The 21,640-nt window shown below is 44.9% G+C and overlaps 1 protein-coding gene across 2 annotated transcripts in view; it reads right to left on the bottom strand.

Moving 5' to 3' along the window:
- Positions 1-21,640, bottom strand: part of GPC4 (glypican 4) — a 66,466-nt gene that overhangs the window by 27,976 nt on the left and 16,850 nt on the right. Inside the window, exons 1-2 of one of the 2 annotated variants that reach the window (XM_063421750.1) lie at positions 19,014-19,034; positions 8,081-8,239 (exon numbers count right to left, since the gene is read on the bottom strand). In XM_063421750.1, the coding sequence (XP_063277820.1) occupies positions 8,081-8,189 (109 nt within the window). In that variant the 5' untranslated portion in view covers positions 8,190-8,239; positions 19,014-19,034. Of the gene's footprint in view, positions 1-8,080; positions 8,240-19,013; positions 19,035-21,640 lie in introns of those variants that run through there. The other variant, XM_063421749.1, reaches the window with a different exon arrangement.

Genomic DNA, 21,640 nt, shown 5'->3' with positions numbered 1-21,640 from the left:
GAGGTTTACTCATAAAATGGCCACAACAGCAAGATGGATTCCCAGACAAATGCTCCTGCCCAAGCCACAGCCCTGCAGGCTCCGTCCCTGTGTTTTCTAGAGGTGCATCTGCAGATCCAAACTCCACCCTGCAGCTGCTCCTACCATGTGAAGCAAAATTCAATCCAGACAGATAAATGGAATTTGGGAGAAAACAGACAAATGCTTCACAGCTCTCTTCACCTGGAGGCTGAAGTTGTCCACAGTCATGCCACCTAGTCCAAAGGGAGGAAAGCAATTTTTTTTTTCTGAATGTGCTTCATTATTTTTAATATGCCTTCACTTCCCTTATTGCATACACAGCATTTGTAATTTCCACCAGGGAAAACCAAATCCTAGCTTAACAACCTTTTTCCGGAAGTGTTGAGAAACCGATGAACACATAGTGTTAACACATTTATTGAATATGAACTCAGAAGGGCAGGGCAGATCCACAAGCTGTTTATCTGTTCTGTTTTCAAACATGTGTTAGCAGTTACTGACATGGGAAGAACTCTTTCACAGGGCTTGAAGAAGTACAGGCTTGAATCTTGCCAATGTCACAGCAACAGCCCCAACATGTGAATGCTGCAGAGCTGGGACGAACATCTCCCAAAACTCTGCTTGATTAGTGAAAGTCAAAACAACAAAAACAACTGGGCCACACCCTCGTAAGTGAAAAAAATCTCCAAACCATCAAACACCAAGATTTCTACAAGTTCCGATTTCTGGTGCACTGTGGGGCTAGTAGGAGTCCAGAAGAGCAGGGTAGAAGATAACACACAGCACCCAGGCAGCACCTAGAGACTGAGCTTGTCAGAAAATAAGGAGCAATGAAGGAGGAGGACAACATGGAGATTGCTGTCTGTGATTCAAGAAACAAACAGCAGCACATTGCATCCCGCTGTATGTACCAGTCATCCCATGAATTAGGAAAACAGTGAGAAATGCCCTTGGTCACTTCTTAATCTATCCTGCTCTGCGCCATCCCATGCAGCAGGATGAGCCCAGACTTTGTAGCCTCCTCATTCCTGGTTTCAGGGACTGTTCACTGTTCACAGATCCCATTTTCTCCCATAGCTATACTGAGATTTCTCCCACTCTTTCCATGTTGTCTCCTCCCCAAGCAGCAGGTCCATGATTCCCATCACTTCCATTCCCCTCCTTGCAACAACTCTTCCTCAATGCACCTCTCTGCAGCTGCTTTTTCTTCCTCTATTGTTTGCTTTTCCCTCTACTCCTCCCGTAACTATTTTTCAGTGCACCCATTACCCAGTCTCTTCAGACACACCTGTGATTTCTCAGGTGCTTCAGCCTTTGCCCCACATCCATTTGGTACCATTATACCAAGTTCCCAGCCCAAACTTCACCTGGAAGCAAGCTCCTTCAGGCTGCCTCCCACATCTTCCCAACTCAAAGGAACTTTCTGGGACACTCACTAAGGTATTTCACAGGTACATGTTTTCCCAAGGTTCCCCTCCTACTGCTGTCAGAGTGAAAGGAGGGCCTGCACTACTGAACAGTGGGGATGTCTTTCTTGTTCCCATTACCTCAGTTACCCTCATCTCATTACACTTTCAGGGAGAGCTCTTCCAGCTGGGGCTGCCTCTTATTTGTTCAGTCAGCATGTGAGTGGCTGGACACTAAGACATTAAAGTACATTAAACACTAATAAAATAGCTCCAACCCTGCATCAGTGGGTTATCACACCACCACCAAAACGGGCATCCAGGGGAGCAGCTATCAGGACATAGACTTGATGGCTCCTTTGTGCAGAAAGGAGGAAGAGAGAGTTAATTTTAAACAGACAAACAATAGCTCATTGACTGGTTGACAGCAATTAGTAACCAGAAAGCACCAGGCACGTTTCCTGTAGCCAAGTACAAAGCCTGCTGCCTGCATCTTTGCCTTTGGGGAAAAAAGCCAAAAGGATAACAGCAGTTTACCTGTGACCTTAAGAGCAGAACTGCTGTGACTTGAGATCACATAAGAGTGTTTGATTCCTCCAAGCCCATACACAAACTGCTTTTGTCCCTTGCTGAAGCCTTCGCTAAATTACAAGATCTGGTATCTTTTTTTTCCCCTCCTCACTAACAGGGCAGGAACGTCCTTCACCTTGCCCCACGAGATTTCCTACTTCTGCAGTAGCTTGAACTTGAGCTTAGGATCTTTCCAAGCCTCCCAAAAGAGAGGTCTGGTTCTCACTACTGTCCAACAAGCATCACCTTACTCAACAAACAAGATTAAAAATCATGGTGGTGCACGTCATTAAAAATCACCAGATGGAGAGGAGCCAGCTGAAGAAAAACAACGAATAAACAAACTTCCAAGGCACAGACAGCAGACAATTTGTTTCATTGCTCTTGCATTGAGTGGGAAGCACAAACAAAAGCCCACAAGCAGGATTTTCTAAAGGAAGCATATTGGTGGTTGCTCCCTCCAGCTTCGCAGTCACTCCCTCCCAATCCTCAGTAAGTACCAATCCAAAACCAAGTCCAAAGGATTGCCTCTCCATAAGAACTTCTTTGAGGTATATCTTCCCAACACTTTCTGCCCTGGCTGGTATGAGATTTGGTGCCCTCCTCTTCTGGAGAGGGCAGAACAAGGCTGTGCCTTCACTCAATGTGAGTGGCAGCATAGACCAAACCACCCTATTATTTGTACCTTAACGATGTCATGGTCATCAGTGCACTCGCCTGAAGGTGGGTGGCAAGGGGAGAGCTCCTCTCACCACACAGGTTTATTCAGAAGCTCAAACTCCATGCAGCTCTGCCATAGCAGAGATCCACCCAGTCTCTACTCAGTGCTCCAGCTGTGCCAACACACCTGGAGCTGTCTCCTGCAAATATGAACCTGATGGCAACCAGTACTGACCCCAAGGTTGCGGGTGCCATAGACACAGGAGGACACTGCTAAAGGAGCAGGATGAGGAGCCAGGTTCTCTGTTCTCACAGGCAGCTTCCAGTAAAAGAGTTAATGTGAGATGAAGGTCCCCAAAGGGCAGTTATTTTGGTAAGGCAGAGCACCCTGATGGGCTGCCAAATTCTAACTATAGGAGCAGCAGGCTGCACACCTGTGGGGCTCATCTTTCACTGTTTGCCTCCACACTGCCTGAAGCAGCAAAAAGGAGACCACCAAAAGCTTTCCCTTGTCCCTTCTGTGTCCTTCCCAGTTACTAATACATCCCAGCTATGCATCCCACTGCACTAGCACACCTCCCTGATAATTCATGCCTGGAGACAGCAGCTGGAAGCAAAGGGTATTCTGAACAACAAAAACAAAATTCAGAAATGAATTCCAGTCTTTTTCCTCCAGTTTCAGCAGAGCTTGGAAGCTATTTAGCCAATGTTCTCCTGGACAGCCCCTTGGATTCAGCCACAAGCCAGTTACTGGAAGAAATTCATGCACCCAGGAGTAACACGGGGCTCACACTAGAAGGTCAAGGGCACCTGGGATGCTTTGAAGATGCTCATCATAATCACACTTTGTACCTGTAGCCCTATACAAACATGGAGCCCACAAATAGGAATCCCTCTCCAGCCCCTCTGCCTGCTCCCTGTACAGCAGAGGGGTTGTGTGCACCATGGATTTGGGGCCCCTGGCCAGCTCGCTCTTCTTGGATTTGGTTTCTTTCCACTTATTGCCCTCAAAGGGTTTCCTTTTACACTTCTGTATTTGTTTTATCTTAAATGCTAATGGAAAATTCAGGAAGACTGGATCAGAAATGGAACTCTCGGCATTTAATCACTTCCCAGATGCTGGCTCAGGCTGTACCACTTGATACAAATCATTCTGTCATTTGGGCACTGAGAACACCAAACCTAGTGTGAGCCCAGCCCAGACACAGACCATCTCACACTTCCCTCCTGTACAATGAGGGTTACAGAAATTTGCTGCCTTGCCTACAGCTAGAGTGCAGAAAAGAAAGGGACACAACTTGGTTTAAGTGCAACAGTGGAAGTGCTTGTGAAATACAGGGGCAGGAGAAACAAGGAGCTTGTGGGACTATGCAGCCTCTCTATTTTCCCCCCCAGAAAAAGGCTTGGCACAAGTTACATCTTCCAGGAGATTCAGGATGTGTCTTTAAAAAGTAAAAAGTAAGAACATCTTATCTAGGAAGCAACTGAACAGCGGAAACACTGCAGAAGAGTTACAGGCTATGTCCTGTCCTGGCTCCAATTCCTCAAAACAGCTGAGCAATTTCCCCAAAGCACTGCTGGCTAGCACAGACCCTGGTGTGGAAAACTTCAGCCTCAAAGGGCAAAAGAGGTGAAAGTTTGAATTTAATACATGAAACTGAGTATTTATGTAATCTTAATGTCATCATTAATTCTATTAATGTTATTAATCCCCAAGAGAGTGAAAGGGAGGGCACTTGTGAAGATAAGACAAGGCGTAAGACATTTTATTAAAAAAAAGCAAGGGGGTGCTTAATTCCCTGACTGGTAGAGCTGCTTCTGTGGCATGAGATGTCACCACAGTCAGTTACAGTTTTCACATGAATGTCATTGTCATGGAGGGAGACATTTACATGGCCAGAAAATTTTACCCACTAACTTCTCAATGAAGCCCACAAACACATCTGAGATTAACCAGCAAGTCTTCACCTCTAAAATCATTTAGCAATGGTGACTCCAACAACCCATGAAGTGTTTTTTATTTTAACAAAAACTCACTTCCCTTGCTGGTGAAAAGACATCTCTTACTGCTATGCTGGCATCAGGCTAGTGGTTTAAATTACAACAGGAGAGACCCCCAGGAGCATACATACCTGTACTGTAAGCAAATATTTAGACAGGATATGTAAGATATGGGACTCCTGGGCTCACAAGTTGTCCCAGTGCCTGCAAACCAAATATGCACAGGAGGATCTGGTGCTGTCACATTATGCACTGGGAGCTAAAATGACTCCTGATCAGCCCTTTGGGGATGGATAATCAGCAGATTGTTCCATGCTTCTGAATAAAGAGGAGATAATCCATTTCTGTATGGCTTTGGTGTCAAATCAGAGCAATTCTGGCAATAGTTCCAACAGCACACAGCACTCCAGCAACAGCTGATGAAAACACTTCAGAAGCCACCGGGCAGCCCAGCCTCCATCCAAAGGACGTGCTGCCACTTGGACAGTCCTTCTGCAGCAGCAACTGCTGCAAAGGTCAGGCACTTATGGAGGGAGGACAGGTTTGCCTCTCCTCCCAGACCTGAATGTCAAGGCTGGGACATCAGCAGCCAGAGAACCCACAACAAATATTTCCAAAGGGCTGGAGGACAGGGTTTGCTGTTTGGGCTGCATCCGGGAGTGGCTGATTACAGCCCACGGATGTGTCACGCCGAAACAGAAGTGTCCACTCCACCTGAAGTGAATTTGGTCTCTGTAATAACTCTTCCTGCCTACTCAGTCACTCTGCAAGGCTGTGGCACAGAGGATTTCATGTAAAACTAAGGAAGGTGTATAGCTCACTTTTGCCAGTTTTTTTTCCATTTGAATGGATTTAGCCACAAGTGATAAGGAAGCCCTGAAGAGCTGCAAATAGTAATATCAGAACTTGAGCCCATGCAGAAGAGCAGCTCTGGAAAGGACAGTGTCCTTTTCCAGTCTCACCCCTAAGGATCAAGACAAATATATGGGTCTCTATTGCCTCTCCTTCCTGTAGTTTGGGTACATTAGATCAAAAAGTGTGGGATGAATTATGCTGGCCAAGAGGAACTCAAATGTGCAAGACACAACTGAGCACAGCTGATCTGATGACCAAGACCAAAGGAAGGAAACACCATCCCACAAGAAGCCAAACATTCAAAAGCAGGCTCTCAAACAAACAAAACACAGCAGTCTAGGGCATGGAACTCCAACATTTTTGGAGAAGAGTCTGAGGACCTCAGCCGAGAGACTCTTTAACCTGCCCCAGCAACCAGCAGGAAGGTGTGCCTTCAGCTCCAGGTGACTGGGCTGGAGGGAGAGAGGCAGTCATGATCACAAGCCACCCAAGAGGTAAATGATGGAGAGTGGTAATCAGTTAATCTCTACTTCCACCCCAGGTAAGATTTTAAAAAATCCCTAAATCAGCTTTGTCTGCAGCGAATGAAGATTTAGTTCTGATATTAGCACTCAAAGAAGGAGTCATTAGGCTTTGGGACAGGCTGAGGAGGTTGCCAATTCTCCTTCATTAGTTTCATATGAGGCAGACACACCCTTGAGGGACAGGCTGGGCACAGTAAATCCAGCTTTCAGAAACAGCTGAACAACACCATCCCCTTCCAGACTTGCCACTCAAGGATTTCTCAGGCTAAACTGAGAGTGAGACCAGCACAGAGGATGCTCTGAAGGGCTGATAGGAGAACCACAAAGCACAGACAGAATAGCTTGTGCAGGCTCCCTTCCAAAGCTCACCTGTGATGAAGCCTTGTGCTTTGACAGGCATCCATCTCAGCTTGGCTATACGTGCCCCTGCCCTCACGCAGCCCTGCAGCCATTCCCCCCCAAAGAGGCAGATGCACCTCACATGATGTCTGCTCCACGTCAGGGATGCTAATGCAGTGACCTGTGCATGCTCTTTGTTTTCAATGCAGCATTTCAAAAAGCCTAGTCGTTCATTTAAGGTGAAGCAGATGCTGTTCCTCTGGTCTCTTTGTACGGGCTTATCTATGGGCTGGATTTCATTGTCTTGTTCTGCATTTAATAAGCTTGCAAGTCTAGACACTTTGGTTCTCCCTCTATCACCCCTTTGGTGTACCAGCAGGTAGAGACAACAGAGGTTAAGAGGGAAATATTTAGCCAGCAGATTTAGATGTTATCAAGATGATTGCATAATTCTACTTTGACTCACTGCTATTTCATACCCAGGGATTTTTTCTTTCACCCTAGTGCCAATCCCTTTTGAAAGCAAGAGACTGCTACCCACTGTACTGGTGCAGAGGAGGTTGGTGGGAGGTTCAAGGCACAGACTTTGGGATAGAAAACTCATATTGAACCAATGACCAAACAAAGGAACAAAGTCCAAAGGAGCTGCACGGGGGAACTGTCCTTCACCGCAGAGTGTGATGGTGATGTATAAGCAGAACTGTGTGAGCAACCCAGTCCACTTGACTTGTCAGATACTTCCATATGCAGCTGGCTCACTGCCATAACCTCACTCCCCTAGCCAACAAGGACAATCCAAGCAGCAGCCTGACATCCTGCTCCTCCTCCCCAGATGCTCAGGTAACAGGGCGCTGCAGTGTCTGGGAGCACTGAGGCACCTACAAAGCCCCACAGGAAATAACCAGGAGCTCAGAAGCAAACGAAGAAATGCCTCCAGACCTCAGCCAGATGCTGTGCCCAGTGTCTAGGCATGGACTTCAGCTGTTTGCAGAGGTGCTCTAAAAGGAAAGGCACGCAGCAAGGTGGGCAGTGTGGCTGTGTGAAAGCTACCTCCGAAGGGAGCCTCTTCCTGCAGCTCCCATGAGCTAAGCATGCCCTATGGAGAGCCAGTCTGACAGGACACGCTGCACACCCAAGGGCAATACCGAGACCAGTCATTTGCTTATCTGTCAGCAGTTGTCACCGCTCCAGCGATGGGAAATCAGCCGAGACTTGTTCATTATGATTCTGACCCTGCATCACACTCAAACCTCGGCCTCCACACAAAACCACTCTGTGTTTATCCTGCTGCTCTGCTTAGCCCCAAAGGCTAAAAGTGAGATGGATACAAATCCTGTGGGTTCACAACATGCTGGGAAAGATCAGCATTGTTGTGGATCAGGGCTGCAAGATGTGCATGTTAAAATTACGCGCGCTGTGGGGATGTACCAACAAAACCAACTGCAATCTTACATTAGAGCAAATGGCTTTTCAAAAAATTAATCAGAAAGAAAGATCTCTCTCTTTGGGAAACAAGCAGACATAATCAGCAAATACTTCTCTCTCACGGGATTGCAAAACAAGTAGTGCTCTGCCCTCTGAGCCGAGTCATGAACTTTCCCAGCAAAGGGGGAGACAGAGCAGAACACTGCATAGAAAACAACAGGATGGGGATTTTGCACATTTTTATCCCAAGGAGAGTAAGTTCAAGGTCTCTGCACTTACCATCAAACTTCTTGTATCGGGAACTAAACACGTTTTGTAGGTGATTGCTAAGGTCTGTGACAGCGTTTCTGAAGTCCTGTTTACTCTGCTGACTGTACTTCTCCTCCATTTCCTGAGAGCAGCATGTGTAGCCTTGCGAGCAGACTTTCAAGTGGTCACCTGAAAAGCAGAGAAGAAAATATCCCAAGTTAAAAAGACTCTCTATGCCAGAGAAAAGAGGTCTCATGAGGCAGGGTGTGTGAAGATTAGCAGCACCATTTACTTGCAAGGAGATTTTCCTGCTGCAAGTGCTGGACCAAAACATCTAAACCTGGCTCCTTAGAGAAACTTTATAGCAATACACACTTTCTGCCAGAACATTTAAAAGTGTCTTCTTACTTATGCAGTTAATAATCAGAATGAACAGGTATTCCTCCTGTACAGTATAATTTGAAGAACCAGAAAATTGACCTATATATAGATATATTATATATGGTAACTTGCATGAAGTTTTTGCGGAGTATTTTTAATACTTCCAGTTCATTTAGTTAATACACAACATCAATGGCATTTGCCTCTTTTTCTCCAGATAGTGCTTTTTCTTCACTGCTCTCCAGTCCAGCTACCAGAGGTGAAGTAGTCTCTCTCAGAAGCACAATTGTCACTGACACTAAATTATACTTGCTTTATGCAATGGTTCATGAAAACGCTTCATATTTCCCAGCTCCTATTTTGCACTTTTCTGTCATCATCCTGGAGGAAACGGGGTTTGTTTTTGGAGACTTTAAACAGATTTCTTTTTTCCTTATGATAATCCTTTCCTAAGAGTCATCTGGCTCAAGCTGGCTTGGTCAGAGGGGTCATCACCAAGCGTTTCAGTATCTGCAACAGTTCCATTTCAAAATCTCTCAAGACAATCCTGGACCTAGGATCTGGACCCATGTAATCTGCTTTTAGATGCCCTGCAGCAGTGTGGGATGAAGCTGTCTCCTTCCTGCACCACCCGTAAAACACCAATGCCAGGTTTTGTGGGCCAAGAGAAACCCCTGACAGGGCAGTCCTCAGCTCCAGCTCTCTGACAGGCACCACAATGAAGCACCAACACCAAGTAGGTGTGCTGATCCTTAAGCAGTTCAAATTTGGGCAAATTGTGCAAATCTTTGTCAACACAGAAGATATGATCAAAACAAGCAGTCAGGATGAGAAACTCATGTTTCCAAGTCAGATGGTATTTTAAAAGACAGAGCCAACATGTAAGCTGCTGCCTTCTCTCCCATTTTACACCCTGCTGCCAGACCTTAGCCTTCATTCTGAGGAAACAGATGGAGAAAGGAAAGCCCTTCCTTGCCTGCTCCCACTCTGGAAGTACGCAAGGACCTCCAACCACCGTGGAGGTTCAGAGACTCACTGTCAGAGCTGCAAAGGACTTGTCAGCCCCTATGCAGAAAATAACATCTTCCTGACAGGCAGTGCACCACACACTCAAGGAAGAGCATCAAAACTGGGTTTAGAGAAAGAAAAGCAGGTTTTTGACAGTTCAAAGCCAGCCCAAGGTTGACACAACAGGTTGATGCTCTGCCTGCCTTGTGCAAGATTTCTCAACAGTGTCTTTTGCCCAGGCGGTGAACCTTTGTATCACTTTGAATGATTTTCTAGCCCAGAAAGGTTAGTGTCTCTCCTTACAGACACTTCAGGGCCATCTCAAAAAATGACACAAATATTTTTATCTCTCTGTCTATATATATATGGTTCCTGAGAACCCCTCCTCCTAAAATCTGTTTCCCTGTTGTGCTACAGGGTTTGTTTGTTTTCTGGGGCATTACAGAAAGACCTTGACCAGCAGATAATTCTGACACAGCTCATTTATTGCACAAGACCATCCACTGCTCTTCAATTACAGAAAGCTCAAAGTCTGCTACGGGAAGCAGCACTGCTTAAGTACAGCTTTCAGAACACATAGACAAATCTCAATGACTCCTTACAGATATATCCTTTTGTCACAGGCTACTTCTTTCCGTCTCAGAGGAGCCCCTCCAGCAACAAATACATAGCTCCAAGGGAGGCTGCTCCAGGTAGTTTTGCAAGTCATTTAAACAAGAGGAAGGGGTTCACCTAGATTTTCAGATCCTGACCATTAAATACATCCTGGAGCATGCCTGGACACTCCTCTCTGAGCACACCTTACCTGCAAGGCTCAAAATAAGAAAGTGCCCAAGCATCACTGCTTTATTTCACCTTCAGTCTCTGCTCCAATTCCAATACAGGACTAAGGACTCTGAAACAACATTAACCATGAGCAGCAGCAAAGCAAATTCAGACCTACTGATAGCAGGATTTCTTTTCCTAGTTACACTTCACAGACACTTCTGAAGTTGTCCATAGATGCCCTACAATCCCTAATACAGTGGTTTTAACAATGTCTCCGATTTATTTATTACTTTAAAAAGCCCAGTGTATTTCACAAATACAGGTATCAGTTTCACATCTATTTACATTATGAAACTACAGTTACCATCCTAATGTTACAAAGCAAAATCATTTCCTCTAATCCCCTTTGTCCCAGATTTGACAGTGCCTCCCCAGGACACACGTGCAAAGCCAAGCAAGAGCACTACTGACAGTAGATCAAGCTTGCACAGATCCCATTTGGTTGATCATTAAGAAATCATGCTCCAAAATGTAACTCAGACATTCAAAAATGAATGGCCAAGCAATCTAATTACGGAAGATATTTCTCAGTCATGTCAGCACTATGTAGTCTTGGCTCATGATCAAGAATTAGCTCTGTCTGGAACTGAAGAGCTCTGGCTACTCAGTGCTAATCATAGGAGGATGCACTCTGCTACCCGGCACTTAAAAACCAGAAAGTTTAGATCTGTGGGCTGCTTTTCTTGCAGTTTTCTTATGCCATAGTGGGAGATGTCACTGGAAAGTCGCTGGAAGACACTGGGGGCCCCAGTTTTCCCACACAAAAGTTTGCCATTAGCACAACTGCATCTCTAAGAACACATCCAACCAACACTGGCACAGCATGTGAGAAATCTCATGTCTGGCCTTTTAAAACTGTTAGCAGAGGTGATCCATTCAGGATCCATCCACAGGACTCACCCCATGCAGACAGACCCTGATGCAAGACACCATCAAACAGCTTTCAAACACCGTGGTGCCTCAACCAGGAAAATGGAAAGGATGAAGGCTGGAGAGCTCCATATGAGCATGGACCAGTTACGCACACACAAAAACACCGACCCAGAGCCATGATCAAAGCCAAAGTTCTCTGTCAAACTGGCAGTGAACTCTTCTGAGGAAAACGAGTTAAAAGGATGTGTATTTACAGGCATACTTCGGAGAGATCTAATGTTTATGTATATTATGTAGAGAACGCTCATGGTGTGCGCTCACTGTCAAGGACACATTCGGCAATAATTATTTCCCAAGTTAAAACTCATCAGACAATGCCCATACAAGGCAACCCTTCATCTACTGTTGAGTGTGAAAAACTCGGCAGCTTTTGTAATTTATCACCATGTGAGCACAGCAAAAATATAACTCTGCCAGTCTCCTTTCAAGTTAGGCTTTTTATTGAATTGTTTGGCAGGGTTTGCAGTCATCACGTCGGGGGCTGCATGGCAAAAAGAGCTCAAGTAGCAGAGATTGACTCCAAACATCTACTGCATATGCATACCATCACCACAGCTTGACGTGGATTTGCAGCAGATCTTTCTCATGGCCTGCTGCAGCAAGACTTTTCCTTATTTTAAGATACATGTGAGTACTGAGAGAGAGACACCAAAAATTGTGAAAGAAACTTGCTCCTTGGCTGGTTAACAGCACGGCTCAGGGGAATGAAGGTGCTTGTTTAGAGACAGAAATGTGATGGTACATGATGTTACGATCTGCACATGCAAGCAAATGCACTCAGAAAGGTAATCTTGCAAAAGTACGATTTAAGCCATTACAGAAACACCACATTTAGCAGACTCCAGGCACACAGAGTTTCTTCTAAATTAAGTAACTGTTTTGCAATGTGTTGAAAAACAAGTTTTCAAAACAAGTAAATAAGTAAGTGAGCAGTGCAAACTCAGGGACTATACTGACATATATACTTTTCAGTATCATGTCCTGACATTCAGGACATGATACTGAAAAGCAATTATCTTTATCAAACAGTTTTCCAAGGCCTTTTCAAAATGTTTCTGGTTGTCTAGCACACCTTCCTAGCCTGCTTCTCCTCACCTTGCCCAAGTTCATACTTTAAGGACAGCTAATTGCGAAACTAGCTAAAGCTCCAGGAGCAGTTTACTGGGAGGAGGGGGGGTGAGTATTTCTTTAAAAGGCTCCCCACACAGCCCAGCCCTTCACTGGAGCTCAGCAAACAAGCCAGAAGTGGTTTATGGTCTGAAACGCTGCTGCTGGACTTTGCTCCCATGTGAGAAATTAGGCTGGGGTAAGGTTGGGTGGTGGAGGAGCAGGGGCCAACACTGCTGAGGACCTGAAAGCAGGGCCAGCATTTCAACCTTGTGCTCTGCCTCTCCCCTCTAGCACACACGGGCCTGTGTCATCTTTAAAGGAGTTTTATGACTTCCTCTGAACCAACTACCAAAGGAATCCTGGACTGTAATGCCAGACCCTAATCCAATTTCACACTAGACTTGCCTTCTAATTATCACTGAATATTAGGCTTCCACCCATCATATATAATTGACATGCTACCGAGGCTTTGCAAAACCCCCAACAAAGATGACAAGAAACGCTAGCATCACCCCTGAGCACAGCTCCACTACTCTGGCCCCACATTAGCAAGGGGCAAGAAGAAGAAAGAAAAGCATGAGCTTGTGAATGACTCTGGCAGAGTCATCAAGACAGACACATCTACCAAACTGTCCACTCAATCCAATCACCTTTGATTTACCCAAAATACCAAAAATGCCTCGTTTTCCTGGCTACAAAATGATCTGGGGATGCTCAGGCCCTCTGGGAATGGATCATGAGCTCTTGTCCATCTTCCATGGCACTGCTGTAATCCCTACAGGATGTCGTCACAATCACAGCCTAATCACTGCTTACACTGTTGTTAGACACCTGCTAACGAAAAGCACTACCAAAATGCAGAGTCTTGGCTTTTAACTATTTCCAGGTGAAATTACATTAAATTACACTTTGAACACCAAAGGGAGGAATAAATAGCTGTATCTGGGGTACACTGCACCCCAAGGCAGCCCTGCCACCTCCTCCCTCCTCTGTCACACATGCACGCTGCTTCAAGGCATGCTTTCTTCCTGACAGAAGCAGCAAACCTGAATTTTTAGTTGATGCCTCTTATCAGAACTCTCCTTTTTCACTGGGTGGTCAGTGTTCTCCACTTGCTTTTAAGCTGTGCTGCTGTTGGCCTTGTGTTTATTTTAGTGGGGAGAATACTCCTGTGGAGATGGTCGCGTGCCAGGAAGAAAGGGATGTAAAACAGCATTGACGTCTTGCTAACGGTGGTGACACATCCACCAAGGGCAGCAGAGTTAGAATCCTATGCTCACATCCTACAAATGATGCAGAGCTGCTGGTACCCTCTTGATCAGAGCAGGGCAAACTACGCTGGCAGATCTGGAGCTGTACTTCCCTCAATGCTCCTGAATGCATGGTGTTACAACCATCCCAAACCCTTATTTCAACTACACACTTCCAGGAGAAGCACTTTGTGCAGAAGCCTCCCCACCAGACACAAAATAATATACCCCAGTTTCCACTGTGAATCATTTCCCATTCCCATTCTAAAGACTTATGCAACCAGAGTCAGCTTTCCTTTTTTCCCTCTTCAAAACACTAGTAATTCCTGTTGGGATTTCACACCTAAAAAGCACCAGAAGAGTGAGCATACCCCATGCTCCCTAACTCAGGTCCTCACCAAGAAGATCAGCAGGCAGCACCACTCTCCATTCAGGCATGAGGCTCCAGCGTCTTCAGAATCACAAAAGATCTTGGTCCTGGATTCAACCATCATGGATTCTCATCCCCACCTGAACCCTTTTTCCAACAACACAGGACCAGAAGACATCTTCAGCATGTAGTCAGCTCCCAAAGCTGACTGGTAGGGTTATAGAAGTACCACAGTTTGGCACCATGTGCCAACATGCAGCATATTTAACATCCCACCCAATTAGCAACCATTTTATATAAACGGTTTATTTGCCTTATTAATGTTAAAGCCACTTGTTTCCCCTGCACTTCCACTTAGGTTATTAATCAACATGTATTTCAGTTTTCTGCTGATTACTCTAATGGCACAAAAAAATTTCCCAGACCCACAGAGAAAGCTTGTAATAGTGAAATGATTTTGGGGTTTTTTTGCAAACTTGTCAAGCAGTCAAAATACACTCTTTGATACCCAAACCAAAGCCCTTTCACCTACACTTAAGAACAGTGAACTATTTTCAGTTGAGCTTTACTGCATCTGTTAACTCAGCTGCTAATCCATCTTGCAGGCATGGGAATGGCAGTGCACACAATACCTCAGTGACATACCTCCCTTCAACACAACAAATAATCCTAATTATTTCCATAGTGTGTACCTACAGTTACTTAAAATATTGTATACAACCGAGGTCTGTCTGGCTTCTATTTTTCCATTTTGCTTTGCTGACAGCTTTGGGTTCCCAAATTTACTGCCAAGAGGGTCAGGGAGTGCAGAGAACAAGAGAGATTTATATCCATGTGTGTACATTAAGCCAAATGCACATTAGGAAACTTAATTTTCTACTGGAAAGAGCAGCTTAGGACATAAAGAGGGCTCTTGCATCCACCCACCCAGGTTCAAATAAACACTGCAAAGCTCATCCTGGACCTGATGACAGAGCCAGTCCCCGAAGGACCAAATCTAGGTAAACGCTGTCTGCTGAGGTCAACCAGAGTGATTTTGGGACATCCCTCCTGGGCAGAGATAGACCAGGACAGCCCTTCCCACACTCCTAACCGAGCCCTTCAGCCCCAAACAAAAGTTGAGGATGTATCTCTGCTCACCACAGCAGCCCAGAGAAGCATCACTGATCAACTGAGATCCCCTCCTGCCCAGCTCTCAAATTGAGGTTGGGGCAATGGAGAGGTTCAGGTGGGAAGACCCCAAGGACCAAACCCAGAAACTGCACAGGGACTCTGCCCTTTGCAGGTGATGTCTAAGCAAGCAGGATGCAGGATCTTGCCTTCAGCAAGGTTTAAAGAGTTCATTAAAAGATAAAACTCAGCTTACCTGAGGAAAAATACCATCACTGCTTCATTTCCATAGCACAGCCAACAATTTCCTACCAGACAGGGTGGCCCAAATACTGCAAGGTTTTACACCCTGGAAAAATATGCCATAATAGAGCCTGCTTTCATGCCAACAAACAGGATATTGAGTCAATTAGTGGCACACCAAGCACAAACCAGACAGATGAAGATAATACATTTCTGCAAACATCAAAAGAGAGAGAAACCACACAAAGACCTGAATATACAAATAAGGCAAGGGGGAAAAAGAATATTAAACATTACATAATTAAACTTGTTATTTAAGCAAATCTGAAAAGGAAATAACTCTGGCTAACTACAGGATTCTCCCTGGCTCTAGCTAAGACAGAAATCTTCAACAAAAACCAAGAGTCGATTCTTAATTAAAAAAAAACAAAAACAAAAAATCCTCCTTGGTATCTCTGAGTGAGAACTTAGGAAATGCAAATTTTCTTTATTACCACTAAATTCTTCAGGCATGAAATAGTTTTCATAACATGTCTCTGCCTATACGCACTAAGTGAGTGGTGTTATACAAGGGTCAAGGTATGCTGAAAACTGTTGTTGTTTCTTCTCACTTCTCTAGTGAGGAGGTTGGATAATAGACCAACCCACCCTCAGGATGACTGAGCCCCTCTATCAGCTACCAAAGAACAGGTAAAAAGCTCCATACCTGCAGTCAGTAACTCTTAACCTTTACCTAAGGGTAAAAGTCACAGGAAAAAGAAGTTGCATACAGCCAGCAATTACACTTCAAAATTCAACTGAGATGGGCCAGCAGATTTTACCAGGGTAATCCAAAAAACCTCACCAAGTATAATTTAATACAATTAAAGGGAGCAAAAGGGGTGGCAGGGAAGAAAATCCATTTGGAACAGCAAATACACACAATTACTGAAACCTCGGGCACAAGGACGAGCAAATAAAAGAGATGTGGCTGGGAGACAGTTACTTACGTTGTAAGACTTCTCCTTTTTTTTCCTCAAATTCTCCTTTAAGAAGGCAAAACAAAGCCAAAAAACCCTGCCTGTTTGTATTTTTTTTTCCCTAAAGCTTTTGGCTGTTTGCCAGAAAAAAGCAGCCTTTGACGAAAACTGATTCCATCACAACCAATGTAATTTAAATTGGAATATTTTTCCTCCTTAACATTTTCTCCCTCCATTTTTGGCTTCTCTCCCTCTGCATGCCCCAGACCCTCCACCAAGCACCTCCAGGGATGCTCACACCAGTGCAGGGTGGCACCACATGTGGGCAGGCAGGAAAAAGCAGAAATATGCTGCTGGCAACCACTTTTCCAGTAATTTTTTCCTTTTCAAGCACAGTTGATTCCAGTGTCAATGCACAAAAACACATTTCAGAGCCACACAGTAGGTTCTTGTGAGATGCACCCAGGTTCACCTATTTGTGCCAGCAGACTGGTCATACACTGGCAAGTCCCAGATCTGGCAGCAGATGACCCTTGTGATTCTGAGAATCATGCTTGATCTGGAAAAATACCTCCAAAGTAAAAGAAGCTCAGAAGGATGTAAGACCTTCACGGTTTTGTGGATGCACTCAGTAAGATAGTCTCCTCAGCTGAGAGCTGCACTACCATGAGAAGCCACTGCTGTCCCAGCTGGTGGCATTGGCACATTTTAAGGCAAGCACCACTGTCCCAAGGTACTGGAATTGTGGCTGTATAGCCAAACCCCCTGAATATCTTCCCTTTCTGATGTTACCAGCTACACAGGGGCTCAACAGAAGTGAAGATTTCCTGCTTGCACAAGCAAAACCACACATGCACCACGACACAAAGCAGAGCTACCACTTCCATGAGTTCTACAGCAGTAAGAGCACTAAGGGCATGCTAACTGGCAGCTGCGACCCAAACAAAAATTTTTTAAGAAATCCCAAAACCTAAAGCTGTTTTTAATTCCTCAAATAAGAAACAAAGCTTGTGGAATTCAGCCACAATTTCCTGTTTTGGACTTAAAATAAAATTTTAAAAATATCCCAGGCTTTATACAAACAACAATCTAATCTACAAACTGGAGCACAAGAGAGATGTTAATTAACTTCCAGAAAGATTAATTTGCTATTGCAGGATCCCAAATAGTCACTGCGGAACCTGCTGCAATTCTGAGACCAACTTTACATAGAAGAGAAGAGAAAAAAAAACCCAAGAAACAAACAAACAAACCCAAACAAAAATGCAAGACCAACTGCAAACAACTGTATTGAAGGGCAGTGTATTAATAAACACACAAATATCTGGGAAGTAGCAGGGCAATGTTTTCCATTTATAAGGACACACTCCTTCACCCTGCCTTTGGGCAGGGAGAAGAGTAAGCTGGATACAGAGGTTCAGCAAAGAGCCAGGACCAGTCAAGGCCACCCAAAAAGTCCTAAGTGACATGGACAGGAGGACAGCTTTTATTCCCCTTGCTTTGATAGTAAAAGCCATGTAAGTTCCTTGTCCCACGCAGCTGCCAATGGAAGGGCTCTCTTCCCAACAACACAGGTAGCCTGGACTTCGGACCAGAGCAACAAATCCTTATCTCCTTCCTCATAGTGTCCTGCATGCCACCAGCCACCCACACTGCAGCACCCACTGATCCCAGGAACCCCACTCAGGGAGGGAGCAAAAGTGATCCCAAGCTCCACAGCAAGGAGAAATACCCTATCTTCTCTATTTGCAAAAGTATTGATTGCTTGGGGGTTTTGGGGTCAGGACTTAGGACTTGTAGTAATTGGAAGTATAAATTAAAAGGTGACAAGCTTTAAGGGTTCAGGTGTGGCAAAGTCCAGCTGTAATCTAACAGTTGAGAAACCAGGCACCTCCCCTGTCTCTGCATACCCCCAGTGTCACCCAAGGCACCTCTGTACAGGAGAGAAAACTGAGCTTTGGACTGCTTCTATCAGGAACACCAAGGCCCAAGGAAGAACAAGTTTGCTTGGGCAACTTGTCCATCCATTCTTGCTGAGAATCACAGGTCCCTGGTGCATCCAGACCCTATCCAGCAGACGCCACTCTGATAACCCCCCTTGACACAAGGCAAATAAACAGGGGTTTGCCCAGAGGGTCCCACAGCTTTGAATGGCATTATCTCTCCATCCTCTGGCTGGGATGCTAGCAAACTTCACTTTCTGCCAGGCAAGGACAGATATTCCCCAAAGTGAAGAAATACAATGGGAATAACTCTTTTTGGTCTGGCTGCCCTCTAGTACCACTTGACGATGGATGGTTGTCTCCAGACAGCATTTCACACACTCTGGCTCACTGAAGACCAACCCTGAGGGCTTTTGCTTCTTAAATCCCCCCTTATTCAAGCTCAGAGATATCCACAGCCTTTCTGCAACACCTGATAACCAGTCTGACCTACGAGGCGAGGCAGGTTCCTCCTCCAAAAGCATTCACGCCATTGCTCAAAACAAACTCATTGGCACCCGAAGTCCTCCAGCAAGAGCCTCCTGCCAAGCCCCAGGACGAGCGGTCTGGGGACATCAGCTCCCTGCACAGAGCAGCCCTTGTGCAAAGCCAGCAAAAACAGAGTGGGGGCACGGCTAGAAGCAGCCATTTGGAGCACGCTTCCCCCCAACTAAAGAAATATTTGCTCTAACCGCCTTGAAGTCTTTAAGGGAGAGCTCAACTTTATTTTCCTTTCCAATCCACTATATTCCATTTCTCCACACAGCAACTGAACCAAGCAAAACCTACCTGAGCCCTCCACGAACAAGGCCCTAAGCACCAGACCTTCCCCCTGGCAGAACAGAGCTGCTCCCCGCACGGCCACATCCTGCCGCCCCTGATAGGACAATTAGCCTTAATCCTCGTTAGTTCTGTACGTTTCCTTTAAATCCTGTTACCGCATTCCTCCGTGCACTGGAGCGCGGCCCAGCCGGCCTCCTCCAGCCTCCTCCGCGGCGGTGACGGTGACCCCGCGGTGCCTCCCGGCTCCTGACCCGCCGGAGCTAAGCGGGTCCCAAGGGCTGCAATGCTCCCGGACTAATCTATCTTCACTGATTAGTTCTTAATCAGGAAGGCAGACATGAACAAAGGGTGCGGATGAAAAGAGGGATGGGGAGGGCGGGAGTTTAAATGGCAGAAAAAACAAAGATTTTCTTCAAGGAAAGGATCCCCTTTGCTGCTTTAGGAGGCAACTCTGAAAGCCTGGTCCAAAAGCGGCATTTGAAGTCTAGCTACTTTCATATTTATAACCTTTGAGTCACTCCACAAAATCTACGCCAAAGCAGACCGGGTAGGACTACTACAGTCATTTATTTTGGAAGTTTATCCAAGCCTTAGTTAAAGATAAACAATGTGCCTGGATGTGAAAGAACATCAGAACCAGGCGACCAGAGCAGCGGGGAGCTTCCACCGGCTTTGATAGCACCAAGGCATAAGAGGGTATCAGTAAACCCAAAATATACTTATTCCTTCCTGCAAAGGCATGGGAAGGCCTGGGAAGTTCTTGTTTGTCCTTGGGAGGCATTCTTGCTATGCTAATGTTATGCAAAGATTCAGCTTAGAAATCTCAGGCACAATCAAGGCATTTAGACCCGACTCATTAATGGCCAAACAGTTAATAGGCTGGAGCTGTAATTCCTCTGTCTGGGGACTTGAGGGTGTATAAGCCAAATCCATAATATATATATAGATTACAGCTGCACTGTGATCTGTTACTGAAGATAGGAAGCACCTCTCCGTCCAAAACGCTCTGAAAAACAAAAGTAAACCCAGAATTTTTCACGTCTCCACTGATTTCCAAAGCCAGTAGTGCATCAGTCTTCCTAAACCTGTTTCTTAAACCTGGGAAAAAAGTGGTCACCAGCACATCTTAGCACTAAGTACATGCCCAAGGAAAATCTCCATGAACCAGAAGTTTAAAAGAATATAATTACCTCTAAAGCAGCACCTGAATGTCACAATTACAAAATAGTCTTTAGAGCTTGCAACCCTCCTTTCAGTTCAAAGTTTAAGGAAACACCAACACACCAAAAACCAGAGTCTTTCTTGTGAAAAACTGATCTGCAAACATATGGTGAACATATTGCCAAATTGGAGAGACACCTCAAAAGAGTGACAACGCGAACTTTTGGGACTTCAAATAAACAAATTTGAACTAATCAATGTGGAAAGTCTGTTTTCTATTTGTGGCTTTGGGTTTGCTGTTTTATGTTTCTTTCTTTGTCTTAGCTGTTTGTTTGCTTTCAATTATGCAGGCCCCTCCTTATCCTAACCTCTGAATCTCCCTGTGCTGTGCTGGCCGGGAGGCAAGCAGTAAGACACCGTAGTCATGGAATATCTATCAATTGTGAGTTACAGGATGACCCAGAAGAGGCTCCTTCTTCAAACACTGTTGGTTTTGCTCACAAATCAACTCTTTTTTGGTGCATCCCCTCCATACAAGGGTATGGCACCAATAGTTGTCCTTTCCTCTATAGTGGGGACTATTTACTGTTCCACAGGTCATCAGGAGGTAGCAAGCAAAGTTTACCAGATGTGGCTTTTATCACCTCAAGTGGAACTATTTTCTTTATGGGAACCCGGGTTTTTAAGGTTTTATCAGATCACTGCGATTACCAAAGCCCCACTTACATGCTCAAAAGCTCCTATAAAACCTGTAGTTCAAGGTTTATTTGGTCTAGGTGGTTTTCAACTTGGGGGAATGACTTGCAGACACAAGTAATTTGTCCTATAAGCTTTGACTGACCAATTGCAAAGTACACTCAAACTGCGCCTGCCTCCTGAGCAAAATTCCATCAACTCACTGACCAAAAGATGTTCTTTTAAGAATATTTTTTAAAAAGAGGGAAAAGAAGAGGAAAAAAGGGCTTGCAGCAAAAAGGAAGTTTCAATTACTTTGTTAAATCAAGCAGAAAAATTAAGATCCAAGCAAACTTTATTAGCTCTGACAAGCAAATGCTGATGCCTTTGTTTCCTATGCGCACAGAACTTTTACTAAGGAGGGGCGTGTGTGGTTTGGGGTTTGATTTTTCTTCTTTTTAAGCCACAGAAATATGCTTTTTTTTTTTTTTTTTTAAACAACATGCTTTGCTAGAACTGGGTTTCATAACTATATTTGAACAAGGGAACTGGCACACAGAGCTATCACAAAACAGCTGATCCTTCTCTAAGCATCCACTAACATTTTCATGTATCAACAGTACTTCACAACCACATTTATCTATGTAGAACCCCACACTAATAAGCCCTTCTCCTGCCTGCAGAGCATGCCAAGCAGATTAACAGTGCAAATAACGTAAGAAATTAGAGCAGGTTAAGAGACTCCAGAAAGAAAATACACAAAAGGCCAGATTTTTTGAATTAATTTTGCATCCGCA

This window comes from Prinia subflava, chromosome Z (assembly GCF_021018805.1).
Source record: "Prinia subflava isolate CZ2003 ecotype Zambia chromosome Z, Cam_Psub_1.2, whole genome shotgun sequence".
Lineage (NCBI taxonomy): Eukaryota > Metazoa > Chordata > Aves > Passeriformes > Cisticolidae > Prinia > Prinia subflava.
Note: the sequence above shows the minus strand (reverse complement) of the source record. Positions and strands in the feature narration are given on the sequence as shown.